This window comes from Lissotriton vulgaris, chromosome 12 (assembly GCF_964263255.1).
Source record: "Lissotriton vulgaris chromosome 12, aLisVul1.2, whole genome shotgun sequence".
NCBI classification, from domain to species: domain Eukaryota; kingdom Metazoa; phylum Chordata; class Amphibia; order Caudata; family Salamandridae; genus Lissotriton; species Lissotriton vulgaris.
This window is the reverse complement of record NC_141700.1, coordinates 293,384,084-293,403,235: the sequence shown is the minus strand read 5'-3', so window position 1 is coordinate 293,403,235 and position 19,152 is coordinate 293,384,084. Positions and strand designations below refer to the sequence as shown.

Here is a 19,152-nt window from a genome sequence, read left to right as displayed (position 1 = left end):
AGCTGAACTCATCAACTAAAAGATATTCAATATGGAGCTATCTTTTAAGCAGGGACCCCAACATTATATTTTTACAAAAAAAACATACTAAAAAGGGACCAAACACTTATGTGGCAGCCATGATAGCCCTGCCATTTCTGGACCTCAGCCCAGAGTAAAATTGTTGGAGTGGCCATATTGTGCAAAGCACACATAGGTAAGGGCAACTTTAGTACCATAAGAGATAAGGAAGGGCACATTAAAGTTGTAATAGAGCACCACTGGTCCCGCAGGGCACCCCCAAATATCTATGCTCCGAATATTGCGCAAAACTCCTTCCTGTATAACACCCTAAAAGACCAGCTGTACAAAACAAAGGGGACCATAATAGTAGGCAGCAACACCAACATACCTTGGGACCCCAACAGGGATAGAAGCAAACATGCATACTAGGGGAGTGATGTCAGCACACTTCAAAAAGGAAATCACTAAATAGGGCTGGTAGATGCAGGGTATTAGCTAATACGAAACATACAGGATTATTCCTGCTGCACCCAGGTGCACACTACATATTCCCACATAGACTATGGGTTCATCAGGCACTCTTTACAGCACTCACTGTAACCCAATCTCTAGACATATCCATTTCAGATCACACCCACCTTATCGAATTAACCTAATTAACCAACTTCCCTAAGAGACCTGGTCCTCATGTGCTCCATAGAGTAGACAATTAGGGAACACTTTCCTCTGAATTCACTCTCAGATCTATCCTTGCACACGTTTTGTGGCACATTCAAGGCAGCAATTTATGGTGTAGATCTATTGAGCACCCCAGAGTGGCCAGGCTGCTCAAAAATAAGCTCTCAATAAACATTAGGTCTCTTGAACAGTAGGACAAACAACACCCAGATACAAAAAAAACTCAAAGGCAGTTAGCCATCATCAGGGGCCAACTAAAATCATACAGATTAAACCTGGCCAAGAGAGGTCTGCCTAAAATTTGACAAAGGTCATAGGGTGGGCACACTATTAGCAAGGAAAATACAGCTTCAAAGAGCCAGAACATAAATCGAAAAATTCAAGACAGAAGATGTCTCTTGAGCAACAAGAGAACACAAAAAACAAGAGGCCTTTAGAGACTTTTTTCTATCACTATATGGCCAGGGATAAGAGAACCTATCAGATATTAACAACTACCTCAGTAACTATGCCTGGTAGGAGGGAAGCTCTTGAGGCTCCCATAGATATCTCAAAACTAAAGCTCGCATAGAAAGCCATGCCTCAGAGGAAAAAAAACTGGCCCGGAATCCCCGGATGGCTCCTGATTACATTCTTTCCCTGTTCAATTCACTCACAACTTTATCAGGTCTTACTCCCACTATAAGCAATGCTAAAACTGCTCTAATCCCCTAACTGAGTTCGGACCTCACACACTGCACATTTTAGAGAACCATTGCATGTAGTGGCTGGTGTTGGGGAAAAGTGGTGAGGCAGCGTGGGGAAGCAGTAACAAAACAAGCAAACAAACAAAAATGTACCCACTGCTCTTCTGCTCGCCGCTCTTCTGCTCCTCTTGGCACAGGCTGAGGCTCCCAGACTCCCCTATTGCCAATCATGGTAATATCCATGAGAGCAGCAACAGGATTGGGCAGAGCAGGCTGGTTTTGCTCTCCATCGGGGGATGGGAGCCTCTGCCTGCTGTTGTTCTCCACCCAGCAATGCAGCTGAGTTAGAGAGATGTCAGTGCGGAAGCATATGGAGAAGTGTGGCTCACTGGTTGTGGAGAAGTGTGGCTCACTGGTTAGAGGAGGAAGACCTGGAAGCAGAGGTCAGCCCGGGACCAGGGTTCAATTCCCGGCTCTGCGGGGTCTTGATTCCTAAAATGTCCATGGACTCGACAATTCTCGCTCCGGTGCCTACTCAATTCACGGGTTCACACTGTGCGACTCTGGGCAATAGCTTGCTTAATCTCCACAACGGCCCCTCACGGTGGGATGCCTGGCTTTCACCTTGCGGATACCCTGCCGGGGTTATCTCACAGGGGAATACCAGGACGGGTTCCCTAAGCAAGTGCTTATAAACCGCTTGGTGATTTGCGCTATATAAATTCCTGTACATTTACATTTACATGTTTTGCTGTCCTAAGACGGCCGGCCAAACCGACATGTGCACTGACAGCAGTGTCCATCACTCTTCCACGGAAAACATCCTTTGCCACGCGGATTTTACTACGCGTGGCCTTTACAACGCGTTCATTACAACGCAAGTTGTTACCACGACTTGCGCTGGAGGGCGCTAAAGGATTAAAAATAGTAAAATTACTATCCCAACACCTTCCCTAGGGTCCACGGGGACTGGTGTTAGAATAGTAAATTATACTATTCGAAATCCGCGCCCCCAACGCAAGTCGTGGTAACGACTTGCGTTGTAAGGGATGCGGTGTAAAGGGATGCGTTGTGACGGTACACGTTGTACAGTCATACATCCCTCCGCCACTATTCCTAGTAAGGCCCGACACCAGACACCTAACACAACACAGCTCTGGCATACCCCCCAAAATTTACCGCTATCTAAATCTACTTTTTAGTACCAGACCAACTGACGCACACATGGTACTCTTCTCCCTGTCCTGACATTGATGGCAATTGGGTGTGTTGAGGGGATGTTTAATGTTGTTTTGTATGGGGAAAATGTTTCGAAGAGTTGCTGTTATGTGACAACTGCCTGAACAGCATTTGATGTCTGTACTTAGGCGCTCTCATATGATGTGACATTAACATCGCTGTACAACCACATCTGTTTTTGGTAAAAAGGCTCAATAAAAATATTTTGAAACAATATGTGAATGTACCAGTATTTGCCAGGTTTTTCCCCAGCTGAATTTCAGCATATATGACCTGCCAAAATTTGTCCTCGGATGTGGATTTTATCGCACTCCTAACACTTGTATTTGTGTGCTCAGGGAATGTTAATTACTGGAGAACAAGTAATCAGGACCATTGACGACAATTAACTTTTTAAATACTGTACTCCTGAAAAATAGCATTATTCTCACTGGAGGGACTTTTTTTAAGATAATACATTTTGAGGTGACAAAGAACTATGCTGGAAAATAGCAGCAGGATTTTCTAGGGTTAAAGGAAAGAAGCTTTCACTACACTTCAGTGTTTTCTTATTTTTAGAATGCAGAAGTTGGTACGAATTTCATCAAACTCCCGTCAACCACTGCAAAAGCACTGAAAGAAAAAGATGACAGCATTTACTGCCAGCCTGAAGTGCTGTGTGAGGGTAAGAAGCAATATAATTTTCAATCCAAATAACAGACTAACTTGTCCACCGCTCAAATGAACTTTATATTTCACTATACTAGATCACTATACTAATTCACCACTAATCCTTTTTGAGTTCCGTAGTAGCGTGCTACTCGCAGAAAAAGTGCTTCGATGCCTCGTCTACGGGGTAGTAAGCTCTATATAAATGCAAGTACAATACAATACAACACAATATGTGCATATACTTGTGTTTTTATTTGTATTTTCTTACGAAACTAGAGACACTTTATGCATAGTAACAAGGTTCTAGTACACTTTTCGCTGTCAGATCATGAAGATACGCATACAATAAAAGTAGCAGTTTTGGTGGAGGAAAACTGGCGAATGGTACATGACCATCATGGTGAAATACCTATATATAACAAATTAAACCCTCAGTCAGTTTACCAATTCTGTATCCAAAAAATGCACACATACGTGTAACAAACTGATGGTAAGACAAAAATTACTTGGTAACATTCATTTAAAACAGGTGAAGATGTTGCGGGGCTGCAACGAGATAAAAGCACACATTCTGTATTCTCCAACACTGGAGTTCTTCAAGGAATGGCTGAAGGAACTATATAAACTGGACACATATGAAAGCCAGATATATGAGATCCAAGACCAAATGCATGTTTGATAATATATGGGGCTCCTGAATGCGTCAATGAGAACCATAGGCTTCTGTGAGTGACAGAAGACGCACTTCCTCTCTTAGAATACACATGCACTATGAGTCGATGGGGGAACAGACTACACAGCCTGGGGGCAGGATTGAACCCAAATAAGTGCACTCTGGGGGTATCTTCCTTATGTCTTCCCTGTTTGTCCTTTTCCATGTTGGAAGGGTGTACTGGAACAAAGGGAACGGGGAGCTGACACCTTCCTCAAGATAATGACTTTGTGAAGCAGATACATGTCATGGATGAGGCAAGTTTCTGTGCCCTGCATCAGGACAGGTTGGGATTGAGGTGGGAGGGATGGCTTTGTCTGCAACTTCGACCTCATGACTGGATACTTTGTATATTGTTCCTTGAAGAAATGCCCTCAGCGGAATGCCTTTCGACCCTGATGGATCCCAGGTCCTATGGGTGGTCGGTAGAAAGACATGAGTGGAGAAAATGCTCACTATATTATATTATTTTGAATCTTACTCATTTGCCTTCTCTTTCTTAGAATTTGGGCCCATTCCAGTATACTATTTCTACTGTTCTAAGAGAACCCCATATAGATATGATTCTTCTGTACTTATTTACACATAATTGTTTCCTTGTAATCCCCACAACTGGACAATATGTAACACATTTAAAAAAAACTAGTAAAGAAATGTTTAAAAAAATTAAAAAGCACACATTCTCTGAATAACTCCTAGAAATGTGTGCTAGTTGCAGGTTTCGAGTCATACTACTAGTAGTGTTATATTGCATCTCCTTTGGCCTCTTATTCTTCCTGGGCGGCCATTTTGAAAGCTTAGATTTTCGCACTGAAGAATGGAGCCAACAACTGCACATTTATTTTTTTCTCTGGAAGAAAGCCATCTCAACCCCCCCACCCCCTCTTGAGAAAGTTCTTCCCCTACACCTCCAACAACTGTTGCAGCAATCCATTCCTCTTCTCATACGGAATGGTAGCTACCCCAGCCCTCTATTTTAGTATCTTATCGACCACTTCTGGGTGGGGAGTGATTAGATAGGATTTTTCAGATGCCCACAAACATACTTGCTTGTTTGCATTCACAAACTTAGACGGCAAAGTCCTCCTTGTAAGGACCACTTCAAAACGCTTGCATGGGATTTACTACTTCACATTTATTGTCGCTGAGTCACAATAGTAAATCTATTTGTGCCTGCCAAGAATCCTTCTGTGACTTTCTGGAAGATATAAATGATGTATTTTAATCTGTCAACTTATGTCAACGAACAAAATACCTTTCTTCATAGGTACCTCAGTTCTTTCCTGAAACAGAAACTGAAAGTGATCATTGTCAAAAAAATATCATAAATGTAATTTCCTCTTAATTGTTTAGCGAGGGCACTTGCACTGTGACACCGTAAATCCCCTGTACCTGCCACTAAAAAGTGGACAATCATCTCTTTGCTATTTTTCTTGGAGTTCCATAACTTTTGTGTCGCTGCTTACATTACAAATACAAAATCTGAGTTTAGCAATCATGGCTTTTAAAGAGTACATGTCATAATAGAGTGAACACTTACTCATAGGCCTACATTACAAGTGGCCGATCAGAATGACACGTTTTGGTTATTCATGTAGAGATTTTGACTGCTCAAACAAGCCACAATCTCCATGTGAAATAATGGGTGAACAGATGAAGGAATCAGAGCTGACACACTGATTCCCACAAGTATAATCCTTGTTATTATCCCAGCTCCGGATTTAGCGCCACCCCCGGTAATGGAATTTCTGGGACGGGGAAATAATGGACATTAATTTGGGGCCCTTGTTATTAATGCCTTAATAGTTTACATTGAAGTATTGCATCACTTTTGATAGAAAGTAGAAAAGGAGAGAAAAGGAACACAAAGGGATCAAAGGCAAGGGGCAGGGGCCTACCACAGGGCTCGCATCCCACGAGGAGCATAAGGGTTTCTGGTCTCCTGGTCCAGAGGGGCCCATCACCACCTGTCAATTGTGCCCTGAAAATCTGCCTGGGTGTGGGGGTGAGTTAGACCTGGCATCATTGGCATGGGTTTCCCCTATATTTTTGCCTTTGCCTCCTGTTATTTTGCTGTGTGTTGGACTTCGTTTTTGCTGGTCTAAATGCTTTGGGCCCTTTGCCACTGCTGTTCAGTGCCAAAGTGCAAGTGCTCCCTTGTAAATTGTTATTATGGATTGGTGATTCCATGGTTGGCATATCTGATGTACTAGTCAGTCCCTAATACAGTGCTCTGTGTGTGCCCAGGGCCTGTAAAGCAAATGATGCTAGTGGGCTTGCAGCACTGATTATGCCACCCACACAAGCAGCCCTTTAAACTAAGTCACATGCCTGCCATTGCAGAGCCTGTGGGCAGTCTAGTACTGTCTGTCGACTTGGCAAGTGCACCCACTTGCCAGGACCTAACCTTCCCTTTTCTCACATGGTAGTCACAACTAAGTAGGCCCAAGGTACCCCTGTGGGCAGGGTGCAGTGTTGTTAAAGGTAGGACATGCTCTGATGTGTGTGACATGCCCTGATAGTGAAATACTGCCAATTTCGTTTTTCACAATTGCAAGGCTGACCGTTCCCATAGGATAGAATGGGGAGTTTGCTTATAACATCTTATAAGCATAACTATCCCTTAGAAGTTTAGTATTCCTGAACTTAGAATGTTAAAATGCATCTTTTAGTGAGGGTGATTTTTACATTCTGTGTTAGAAAATATCACTTCTAGAAAGTAGGTATTTTCTTGCTTAGCCATCCAGTGTGCCTCTTCTAGGTTTGTGTATTGATTGTCTGGTTTTGGAGTGACAGGGGCTGTGGAGGTGCAGTGGCTCCAGAGAGTCTGATGAGTCAGGGCGGGCCCTTCATTTCTACTATAAATTAATACACAGCAACATTCCTTTTCAGAAATCACCCCTTTTCTTCATCATGAGTGCTTGTATACCTCAGTGACTGGTGGTATTATCCACTGCGTAGAATAGCTGCTAACACTCTCTAACGGCAGGGGGGCCATGTGTAATTCTCTATAAGTGCTGCTACCCTGTCCTATGTGAAAATTCAACCTTTCAGTTTGTTACTGCTCCCACAATTCATGCAACCACTCACTTTCTGCAAAAATGTAAACATTGTGGAAAAAACATGGCTTTACTTGTTTAAACTAAAAGCTACATTTGAATCCACAGAGTAAAATTCCCAGGGCTCAGCAGGTACCACTCTGCTGCGCTCAGCAGCGTCTTTGCGTCATGGACTAGTGAATGGGGGAGGCAACTCGGTCCGAGAACAGTCCAAAGATTAAAGAGTCCATGGTGTTAAGCAAACGGAAAGGCCGCCTTGGAAGATATGATTGGGGCACCTGGGAGGCCCTCCTATGGTTTTCTCCTCACCTATATGTGTGCCATGTCGTGAGTCTCACATGTTAATTCCCTGTAACGTTATCCTGAGGATTTTTGGGGGCCTTGGGCAACACATGTATCCGGGACTCCTTATCGGAAAAAAAAACATTTCTTTATTTTACCCAGTTTTAGCTAGCTCAAGCTGGCATGATACCAAATATATTTTAGGCATGCAGTAAAAAAAACCAGTTGAAATATGTTTCTCTCCTTTATTATTATTATTAAGGGGCATTTATAGAGCGCCTGGTTACGCAGAATGCGTGTCCCCGCGCTGAACTGAAGCACTCTGAGAGAGAAGTAGGGGAGGAGCCCACTTATTTAGAAAAGAGGTAAGTTTTTAATTTCCTCCGGAAACTAGATTCGGAGGGGTCCAGACGGAGATTAAGAGGTAAATTATTCCAGTTTTTTGCCGCCAGGTATCGGAAGGATCTTCCTCCCATACAGGCCTTTTTCACCCTAGGGACCTTAAGTAAGCCTCCATGCGAGGAGCGCAGTGCACGAGTAGGTGCGTACCTTGTAATAAGGTTCTGGAGTGGTGCTGGCGCCTTTTTAGCGAGGATACGGTGGCAGGTACAGAGGGACTTAAATTCAACTCTGCTCCTCACTGGCAGCCAATGGAGTGACTGGAGGGCGGCCTTGGAGTTCGATCTTTTTGGGAGGTTTAAAATGAGGCGAGCTGCAGCATTTTGTAGCACCTGAAGTCGATTAATCGCTTTACAGGTAGCTCCCAAATAGAGTAGGTTGCCAAAGTCCAAGCGTGAGGTGACTAGAGCATGCACCAGCGTTCTGCGGGCGGCCGTAGGGAGAAGAATTAGGACTTTCCGCAGAGTTTTTAAAATGCTGAAGCACATGCCCGTCACCCTGTTAATCTGTGGTCCGAAAGACAGATCAGTATCTAGCCAGACCCCGAGATTTCTGACTTCTTTCCGAGGTGTGGGGGCCTCGCCTAGGCATGGTGGCCACCATGCCGACGTCCAGACAGAAGGGCTGCCTCCCACCACGAGCACCTCAGTCTTGTTGCCATTTAATTTCAGGCAATTAGTGGACATCCAGGTTGCAAGATCTTGCATGCAAGCCCTGAAACTGTCCATAGCAAGACCGGGTGCACGCGAGAGGGAGACAACCAGCTGAGTGTCGTCGGCATAGGTAACAATTTGTAGTCCGTGTCCCACTACAATTGGAGCCACTGGGGAGACATAGAGATTGAAAAGAGTTGGGCTCAGGGACGAACCCTGAGGAACGCCCTGACCCAATTCTATGTCTCGGGAATAGTGGTCCCCTTGACGGACCTGGAAACTTCTCCCCGTTAGGAAGGATTGGATCCATTGGAGTGCGGCTCCAGTTATACCTCCATCATTCAGACACTGTAGCAAGGTGGAGTGAGCTACAGTGTCGAATGCCGCACTCAGGTCCAATAGGATAAGGGCCATAGTGTGACCTTCATCCACCCCCTGCCGAAGGGATTCCACAGCCGTCAATAGTGCCGATTCCGTAGAATGGCGGGGGCGGAAGCCAAATTGTGTGTCGTGGAGTAAGGCAGCTTTGTCTATGAAATCCATTAGTTGGAGATTGACCGTTTTTTCTGCTACCTTGGCCAGATATGGTAAAAGAGAGATGGGCCGCAAGTTGTCTAATTTATCAAAGCTGATGGTAGGTTTTTTTCTAAGAGGAAGGACCACCGCTTTTTTCCATTCTTTAGGCACAGTCTTTGTCATAAAAGACACGTCCAGTAGATGCCTAATGTAGGGCTCCAAGGCCCCCAGGCTGTCTTTTAGGCGTTTGGGAGTGGTGGGATCCCGTGGGGAACCTGATTTTACAGAACTGCAGATTTTTAGGAGAGTTTCTGTGGGTGGGGTAACAAAGTTGGTAAGGGTGGGTGAGTTTCCCCTGTCCCTGGGTTTTTCCACAAACTCTATCCCATTCGTGGGTTGAGTTGGGAAAGCCGAGTAAATTCTAGATATTTTCTCGGCAAAGAAATCTGCGATTCTGTCACAAGACTCAGGTGAACAGTCATCAGGGACAGTGACGGATTTTCCACTAGAGAGAGTTTTGTAAAGCAGAAATAACTCCTTCGTAGAGTTACCAGCTTCGTTGATCTTAGTCTCATAGTGTGTGGTTTTCGCCTTTCTAATCAGTCCGTGGTAGACTCGCCTCTCTGACAAGTAGACCTCTCTAGTATCTTTAGAGATAGCCCGACGCCATTGCCTTTCTGCTCTCTTCAATAAGGTTTTAGCATTTCGCAGTTCAGTACTGAACCAGGGTGCGGTTTTTTGAGCACGATCACTGGGTTTAGTTTTGGATAGCGGGGCAGTAAGATCTAGTGCATTGTTAATGCGTTTGCAGAGATTGGAGTTAGCCGTGTCTGCATCATCCCCCCCTGGATCGCCTCCTTTTGTTAGTTCCTCACAGAACTTAGACTGGGAGAAGGAGGCCCATTTTCGCCTTAGATGGTACAGTGCAGTCGGATGACGGGCTCTGCCTTCAGGAGTTTGAATGGTAAACGGTACCAGGTGATGATCCGACCAGGGGATAGGGATGGGAGTCTTCGCTTCTACTTCCCCCCAGTTAACAAATATGGGATCTAGTAAGTTCCCTAACTGGTGGGTAGGCCCGCTTACAATTTGATTTAATTGTAAAGCTTCTAATGCTTGGCAGAGGTTTTTACTAGCGTTGTCGGATGGGTTATTGAAATGAAGGTTAAGGTCACCAAGTACCATGTAATTGTTTTTGCATATCGAGGTCTCTATGATGCATTCAACCAGGCTCTCCTCGAACCTAGCTGAGGGGCCGGGGGGTCTGTAGATTAACATTCCTTCCAGTTTATAGTTGTTATTCACTTTTATCGTAAAGCTCCCTGCCTCGCTGTCCAAGATAGGCACATGATTAAGCTGGCAGCGTAGACTTTCCTGTGCGACTATTGCAATGCCCCCTCCTCTGCCTATGGGTCTGTCCTGTCTGTATATTGTATATCCCTCTGGGAGTGCCTCTAGGGCGTCAGGCGTGGATTCCTCATCCAGCCATGTTTCGGTGAGAAATGCCAGGTCCCAATGTGTTTCAGTGAGTAGATCGTATAGATCTAACTTGTGTTTGCGTAAGGAGCGGACATTAATCAGCCCGCAGTGTAAAGTATTGTCCGTAGTGACCATACTCCTACCAGGATCATAGGAGAAGTGACAATGTTCGCAGCCTATGTTATCCTCTACTTTTAGTTTGTGCTTGCACAGCTCTGTAATGCTAGGGCAAAGCGCTAGCAGTTCTAACTTACTCCACCGTGTATGGTTCACACGAGGGACATGGGGTATAGCCCTAGACCGCGTACGATCGCGGGCGGGCGCAGACGGGCTTGCCCTAGGCGCGCCTTCGGCGCGCAAACGGCGCTCCCGCTGCGCTCGTCCGCTGCGCTTGCGTGGGACACACATTTATGGAGAAAGAGGGAGGGCGTGGCCTATCGTGTGGGCGTGGCCTCGCGTTTCCTAGCGATGGCGTCCGTGTGCCGATTCCCTTCCCAACAGCGCTAAAATCCGCTGAGAGTGGGTGTCTGCGTGGCAGGGGAGATAGTTGGAGTGGCTGGGGGTGAGTGCAGAAGTTTAAAACATACAAATGAGTCACAATTTCCAATTTTAAAAATCGAGCGTAAGGACACCTCCGGCTTCCGCCTCAGAGGTCATTCAATTCAATGGCCGGCGCTTTTGCTCAGCGCTTACATAGAGTGGGCGGTGGGCGTGGCCTATCGTGTGGGCGTGGCCTCGCGTTTCCTAGCGATGGCGTCCGTGTGCCGATTCCCTTCCCAACAGCGCTAAAATCCGCTGAAAGTGGGTGTCTGCGTGGCAGGGGAGATAGTTGGAGTGGCTGGGGGTGAGTGCAGAAGTTTAAAACATACAAATGAGTCACAATTTCCAATTTTAAAAATCGAGCGTAAGGACACCTCCGGCTTCCGCCTCAGAGGTCATTCAATTCAATGGCCGGCGCTTTTGCTCAGCGCTTACATAGAGTGGGCGGTGGGCGTGGCCTATCGTGTGGGCGTGGCCTCGCGTTTCCTAGCGATGGCGTCCGTGTGCCGATTCCCTTCCCAACAGCGCTAAAATCCGCTGAAAGTGGGTGTCTGCGTGGCAGGGGAGATAGTTGGAGTGGCTGGGGGTGAGTGCAGAAGTTTAAAACATACAAATGAGTCACAATTTCCAATTTTAAAAATCGAGCGTAAGGACACCTCCGGCTTCCGCCTCAGAGGTCATTCAATTCAATGGCCGGCGCTTTTGCTCAGCGCTTACATAGAGTGGGCGGTGGGCGTGGCCTATCGTGTGGGCGTGGCCTCGCGTTTCCTAGCGATGGCGTCCGTGTGCCGATTCCCTTCCCAACAGCGCTAAAATCCGCTGAAAGTGGGTGTCTGCGTGGCAGGGGAGATAGTTGGAGTGGCTGGGGGTGAGTGCAGAAGTTTAAAACATACAAATGAGTCACAATTTCCAATTTTAAAAATCGAGCGTAAGGACACCTCCGGCTTCCGCCTCAGAGGTCATTCAATTCAATGGCCGGCGCTTTTGCTCAGCGCTTACATAGAGTGGGCGGTGGGCGTGGCCTATCGTGTGGGCGTGGCCTCGCGTTTCCTAGCGATGGCGTCCGTGTGCCGATTCCCTTCCCAACAGCGCTAAAATCCGCTGAAAGTGGGTGTCTGCGTGGCAGGGGAGATAGTTGGAGTGGCTGGGGGTGAGTGCAGAAGTTTAAAACATACAAATGAGTCACAATTTCCAATTTTAAAAATCGAGCGTAAGGACACCTCCGGCTTCCGCCTCAGAGGTCATTCAATTCAATCCTGGCTCCAAAAATCCTTAACATGACACTGAGCAGAGAGAGAAAGTCAAAGATATCTATAGGTGAAATAGAAAGAAAGTTTACCTCACAGGGGCCCCTTGCACTTTGCCCATACCTTAAAATGTCTCTAATGCTGTATAGTTTTTGCCTGCTCCCACTGTCTGGGGCCCTAGGTTTACTGACTGGGCTTACGGTCTCTTGACAGCGCTCGATGATGAAGGGCAGCTGTTAAGTGTGACCCCTCCCCCATGGGTTCAGGGATGTGTGCTACTTCTGTGGGCATGGGGCCTCATTTAAGAGGCTGTGCGTCACTTTTATGCCGCTGGTGGTCACTTTTTGTGATGCACCAGTGATGTAAAAAATGTGCCTTGTTGCCCCATATTTACAAAGTGACGCATCTAGGTAGATGCGTCACTTTGTAAACCCCTGCGCCACATTGTACCTGCGCCGGGTATAATGTATGCAAGGGGGGCGTATTGACGCAAGGAAGGGTCGTAAAAGTGACGCAGTGAAATCTATGAGATTTTACTGCGTCACTTTTAGGACACCGTTGTGCCAAAATCTTGTGCCTGCCTCACAGCAGGCGTAAGACTGACGCAGGCCCTTTCACATGGGGCTTGCCCCATGTGAAAGGACGCATTGCTGGAGTTGCGTCACTTTTGTGACACACTCCAGCAATGCGTCACTTTTGCGCTTACAGACACGTCAGAAATACTGACGTATCTGTAACTCCTTGCGACATGATGCGTCATACAGAAAATATGACGCATCAGGAATGTCGCAAGGAGTGCGCACTGAGAAGTGACGCATTGCTGCTTTCACGCAGCAATGCGTCATTTCTCATAAATGAGGCCCCCAGTGTTTTTGATGGAGAGAGTTGTAAGAATTCCAACTTCAAACATCTGCCCTCACCACGTCTTCAACAAGGCCGACGCTGTCATTGCACCCCACCTGCGAGACATCATCAACACATCCTTCGACACCGCCACCTTCCCTGAGAGCTGGAAACACGCCGAACTCAGCGCTCTACTCAAGAAACCAACAGCGGACCCCACCGACCTCAAGAACTACCGCCCCATCTCGCTCCTCCCGTTTCCAGCCAAAGTCATCGAGAAGACCGTCAACAAGCAGATGGCCGCCTTCCTCGAGACGAACGGATCCCTCGACCCCTCACAGTCTGGCTTCCGAGCCAACCACAGCACCGAGACCGCCCTCATCGCCGCCACCGATAACATCCGAGCCCTGATGGACAATGGAGAAACAGCGGCCCTCATCCTCCTGGACCTCTCCGCGGCATTCGACACGGTCTGCCACCGCACCCTAGTACGGCGCCTCGGCAACATCGGAATCCAGGACAAGGCGCTGGAATGGATCATCTCCTTCCTCGACGGAAGAACACAGAGAGTCCGCCTACCACCGTACAAGTCAGAGGCCTCCGAAATCATCTGCGGCGTCCCTCAAGGATCATCTCTGAGCCCCACCCTCTTCAACGTCTACATGAGCCCCCTCGCGGCCATCGTACGCAAACACAACCTCAGCATAATCTCCTACGCCGACGACACCCAGCTGATCCTCTCCCTGACCAACGACCCCACCGCTGCCAGAGCCAACCTGCACGAAGGGATGAAAGAGGTAGCCGAGTGGATGACGACCAGCCGCCTGAAACTGAACTCGGACAAGACGGAGGTCCTCATCCTGGGCCCCTCACCCTCCGCCTGGGACGACTCCTGGTGGCCTCCCGCCCTGGGCACCGCACCCAAACCGACAGACCACGCACGCAACCTGGGCTTCATCCTGGACTCCTCCCTCTCCTTGACCAGGCAAGTCAACAACGTCTCCTCGGCGTGCTTCAACATCCTACGCATGCTACGAAAGATCTTCTGGTGGATCCCCACCGAGACCAGGAAGACCGTCACCCAGGCCCTCGTCACCAGCCGACTGGACTACGGCAACGCCCTCTACGCCGGTACCACCGCCAAGCTCCAGAAGAGACTCCAGCGGATCCAGAACGCCTCAGCCAGACTCATCCTCGACATCCCACGAACCAGCCACATCTCCGGACATCTGAGAGACCTTCACTGGCTCCCCGTCAACAAAAGAATCACCTTCCGCCTCCTCACCCACGCACACAAAGCCTTACACGACCAAGGCCCGAGCTACCTCAACAGCCGAGTCAACTTCTACGCTCCCAAACGCCACCTCCGATCAGCCAACCACGCCCTCGCCGCCGTCCCCCGCATCCGAAGAGCGACTACAGGAGGAAGGTCCTTCTCCTACCTGGCCGCCAAGACCTGGAACTCCCTCCCTCCCGACCTGCGCCTGACCCAAGACCACCTCTCCTTCAGGAAGAAGCTGAAGACCTGGCTGTTCGAGCAGTAGCGCCCCCCCCCCCCCCCCCCCCCAGCGCCTTGAGACCCTACGGGTATGTAGCGCGCTTTATAAGTGTCATTGATTGATTGATTGATTGATAGTTACAGCTCCTATCTGTGTCACTTTTCATTATTGTCTTCCTAAACCTTAATGGTTGCAACCGCTGATGTCTGAAGAAAGTCTAAAAAACTCACAATTATTGGGTCCAATATAAATCCTCACCCACCTACACAATCCATTTTGATTGATAAAGCCACAACATGTTTTTCTGAATCCTAATAAGAATAACAACTTAAAAAATGGATTAGTGGCCATAAAGGTTACTGAGTGGAATGCTTTTCCTGTGAAGCCCTCTCTAAATGCACATCAATCATCCAAAAACCCACAATTATAAATAAAAAAATGTGTTATTCTGAACAAGTACAGTATTGTTAACAGTGTATTATCTATCATCGTAGAGGGAGGGGATCACTCAGTGGCTAGAAGCAGGCCCCACTGCGCAGGGGGCCCTTAACCTTTTAGGGAGGCCCAACCCATTAGGGGGTCTCCATTGTACATTAGACCGATTCAAATCTTTGAGATAAGGGAGACTCAGGGGCCCCCAACATGTTCTGCAGATCACTGGCACCACCCTTCATAAAAAGCGGAGAACATTTACAAACCTAATGACCCTCCTGAACATAAAATTGATGTGGACTGCCTGGCAAACCGAGAAGAATTTCAGAGGAAAAGGACTTGTGACAAATAGTGGTGAACTGGCAGTCCAGAATTGAGATCACTTGAAAACCTTACCATTAAGGTGCCGCACTACCTCCCCCTTACCTGCATTTAATTTTTGGAACATTCACCACCGTTTGGTGGGTCCGGGTTCTGTGGGTGGTGTGGAGATCGTCGACAGGCGCCATCTTTGATTGGGACGCTGGCATTTTCGGCGGGCGCCATCTTGGAGCGTCCTTGCGCTCCTTCCTCCATTTCGTCGACTATTTAAGGCGAGTTTAGCCAGCGGTCAGCCTGGAAAAGGTGCCGCACTACCGCGCTGCGGTCTGTAAGCGCTGTGCTTTTAATTCTCACTGTTGTGGCTTATTGATTTAAATTTATATTATCGTGATATTTTAAATGCGCATTGGCTGGGCTTTCCCCTTCCTCCCCCTTACCTGCATTTAATTTTTGGAACATTCACCACCGTTTGGTGGGTCCGGGTTCTGTGGGTGGTGTGGAGATCGTCGACAGGCGCCATCTTTGATTGGGACGCTGGCATTTTCGGCGGGCGCCATCTTGGAGCGTCCTTGCGCTCCTTCCTCCATTTCGTCGACTATTTAAGGCGAGTTTAGCCAGCGGTCAGCCTGGAAAAGGTGCCGCACTACCGCGCTGCGGTCTGTAAGCGCTGTGCTTTTAATTCTCACTGTTGTGGCTTATTGATTTAAATTTATATTATCGTGATATTTTAAATGCGCATTGGCTGGGTTTTCCCCTTTCTCCCCCTTACCTGCATTTAATTTTTGGAACATTCACCACCGTTTGGTGGGTCCGGGTTCTGTGGGTGGTGTGGAGATCGTCGACAGGCGCCATCGTTGATTGGGACGCTGGCATTTTCAGCGGGCGCCATCTTGGAGCGTCCTTGCGCTCCTTCCTCCATTTCGTCGACTATTTAAGGCGAGTTTAGCCAGCGGTCAGCCTGGAAAAGGTGCCGCACTACCGCGCTGCGGTCTGTAAGCGCTGTGCTTTTAATTCTCACTGTTGTGGCTTATTGATTTAAATTTATATTATCGTGATATTTTAAATGCGCATTGGCTGGGCTTTCCCCTTCCTCCCCCTTACCTGCATTTAATTTTTGGAACATTCACCACGGTTTGGTGGGTCCGGGTTCTGTGGGTGGTGTGGAGATCGTCGACAGGCGCCATCTTTGATTGGGACGCTGGCATTTTCGGCGGGCGCCATCTTGGAGCGTCCTTGCGCTCCTTCCTCCATTTCGTCGACTATTTAAGGCGAGTTTAGCCAGCGGTCAGCCTGGAAAAGGTGCCGCACTACCGCGCTGCGGTCTGTAAGCGCTGTGCTTTTAATTCTCACTGTTGTGGCTTATTGATTTAAATTTATATTATCGTGATATTTTAAATGCGCATTGGCTGGGCTTTCCCCTTCCTCCCCCTTACCTGCATTTAATTTTTGGAACATTCACCACCGTTTGGTGGGTCCGGGTTCTGTGGGTGGTGTGGAGATCGTCGACAGGCGCCATCTTTGATTGGGACGCTGGCATTTTCGGCGGGCGCCATCTTGGAGCGTCCTTGCGCTCCTTCCTCCATTTTGTCGACTATTTAAGGCGAGTTTAGCCAGCGGTCAGCCTGGAAAAGGTGCCGCACTACCGCGCTGCGGTCTGTAAGCGTTGTGCTTTTAATTCTCACTGTTGTGGCTTATTGATTTAAATTTATATTATCGTGATATTTTAAATGCGCATTGGCTGGGCTTTCCCCTTCCTCCCCCTTACCTGCATTTAATTTTTGGAACATTCACCACCGTTTGGTGGGTCCGGGTTCTGTGGGTGGTGTGGAGATCGTCGACAGGCGCCATCTTTGATTGGGACGCTGGCATTTTCGGCGGGCGCCATCTTGGAGCGTCCTTGCGCTCCTTCCTCCATTTCGTCGACTATTTAAGGCGAGTTTAGCCAGCGGTCAGCCTGGAAAAGGTGCCGCACTACCGCGCTGCGGTCTGTAAGCGCTGTGCTTTTAAATCTCACTGTTGTGGCTTATTGATTTAAATTTATATTATCGTGATATTTTAAATGCGCATTGGCTGGGCTTTCCCCTTCCTCCCCCTTACCTGCATTTAATTTTTGGAACATTCACCACCGTTTGGTGGGTCCGGGTTCTGTGGGTGGTGTGGAGATCGTCGACAGGCGCCATCTTTGATTGGGACGCTGGCATTTTCGGCGGGCGCCATCTTGGAGCGTCCTTGCGCTCCTTCCTCCATTTCGTCGACTATTTAAAGTTGCTCTCTCCCGCGCAGCGGGAACGCGCAGCCAGGACGCCGTCGCTTGCCGGAGTCTTGCCAGAGTCCTGCCCGTCTGCGCCCGTCCGCGCTAGGACGCGCGGGTCGCAGCGGGCCACTTCCGCCCAGTATTCTTTGGAAGGCAGGATGCTTGTTTACACCAGTGCAACGCTTCAAGCGATTGGCCACTCCCTTCCTCGATGTGCTGCCGCACTTAAACACCCTTTGTGTGGCCCTTATCAATGTGCCTGCAAGAGATGGTCGCTTGACCAGTCCATGGGTATTCGAGCCTATGATAATTCCGTCGCCCCTCTGGCTGGCATTAGGGTGCCTCGCTTGAGTGATAGGCGAGTTCAGGGTCTGCGGATATTAAATCTCAATACCAGATCCCTGGTTAAACACCATCTTTCTATTATGGACCTCATTACTGACGAGGAGCCGGATCTATTTATCATCACCGAGACCTGGCTCCAGGATACAGACACAGCCATAATCAACCTGGCTTGCCCCCCAGGTTATTCACTTTTTACATGGAACCGGCTGTCTAGAGGTGGAGGTATTGCCCTAGCTTTAAAATCTACTTTTGCGTGCTCCTGGACGGGTCTGCATATAGCAGGCTGCGAAAGCGCCCTGTTTAAGATTACCATCAGTCCTCAGTTCACGCTGTCTGGGATGGTCGTGTATCGCCCTCCTGGCAGCGATGTAGCGTTCAGGGGAGCTTTCCCCGAGGCAGTGAGTACGCTAGCTAGTGATTGCGCAAATTTCTGCATCATAGGTGACCTCAACCTCCATTTTGACATCCAACAGACCGCGGCCATCAGTGGTTTCCTGGCGGATATGGAGGCCCTTCAGCTGACCCAACTTGTCACTCAACCCACGCACGTGGCAGGGCACATCCTGGACCCATTCTTTACCAACTTATCGGATGTCCAAGTTTCGGCTATTTCTCCAGTGTGCTGGACTGACCACTTTTTGGTGTCCATGTGGCTACCTCTCCCCGTAACCCCCACTATTCCACCTCCAAAGTGGGTTCCGCGGCGGCATTGGAATAAGCTCAGGCTTGAGGACCTTCATTGCATCATGGCTGAAGAGCCACTTGGCCCTCTGTCTGACGCTAGTCTGGGCTACGACCAATTTTGCAGCTGGATCACTAAGGCGCTGGACAGATTGGTGCCTGTTATCGCAAGTAAATCCAGCTCCAGGCAGTCGAGCCCTTGGTACGACAGTGCTCTCCGCGCTCTGAAGGGCTCGTGTAGGCGGGCAGAAAGGGAGTGGCGGAAGGCGTACGATGCCGTTAAAAAAACCGCATACTTGGCCGCTGTTAAGCTCTACCATCGAGCTATTTGTAGAGCCCGCGCGGCGTTCTACGCAATGGAATTCCGTAATAGCCATAACCCCTCGAAGACCATCTTTAAAGCTTTAAAAGATTTGATGGCTAAGAGAGCGGCTCCGCCTGTGGATGGCTCCACCTCACAGTGTGACATTTTGGCCGCTTTCTTTTTGGAGAAAGTTAAGAACATCTATTTGTCATTTCCCAGCACGACATTACCACTTTCTCCTCGGAACGACCTCTGCAGCCACCCGGTATTACATTCCCTCCCACTCTCTCTTGGGATGGGTTTGTCAAGCTGGCACAACGTGTCAAGTC

General features: G+C 48.4%; 1 protein-coding gene across 1 annotated transcript in view; it reads left to right on the top strand.

Moving 5' to 3' along the window:
- The window catches only part of BCO1 (beta-carotene oxygenase 1), a 234,403-nt gene that overhangs the window by 115,104 nt on the left and 100,147 nt on the right, over positions 1-19,152 (top strand). Inside the window, exon 8 of the mRNA XM_086945084.1 lies at positions 3,165-3,270. Within this exon, the coding sequence (XP_086801210.1) occupies positions 3,165-3,270 (106 nt within the window). The remainder of the gene's footprint in view (positions 1-3,164; positions 3,271-19,152) is intronic.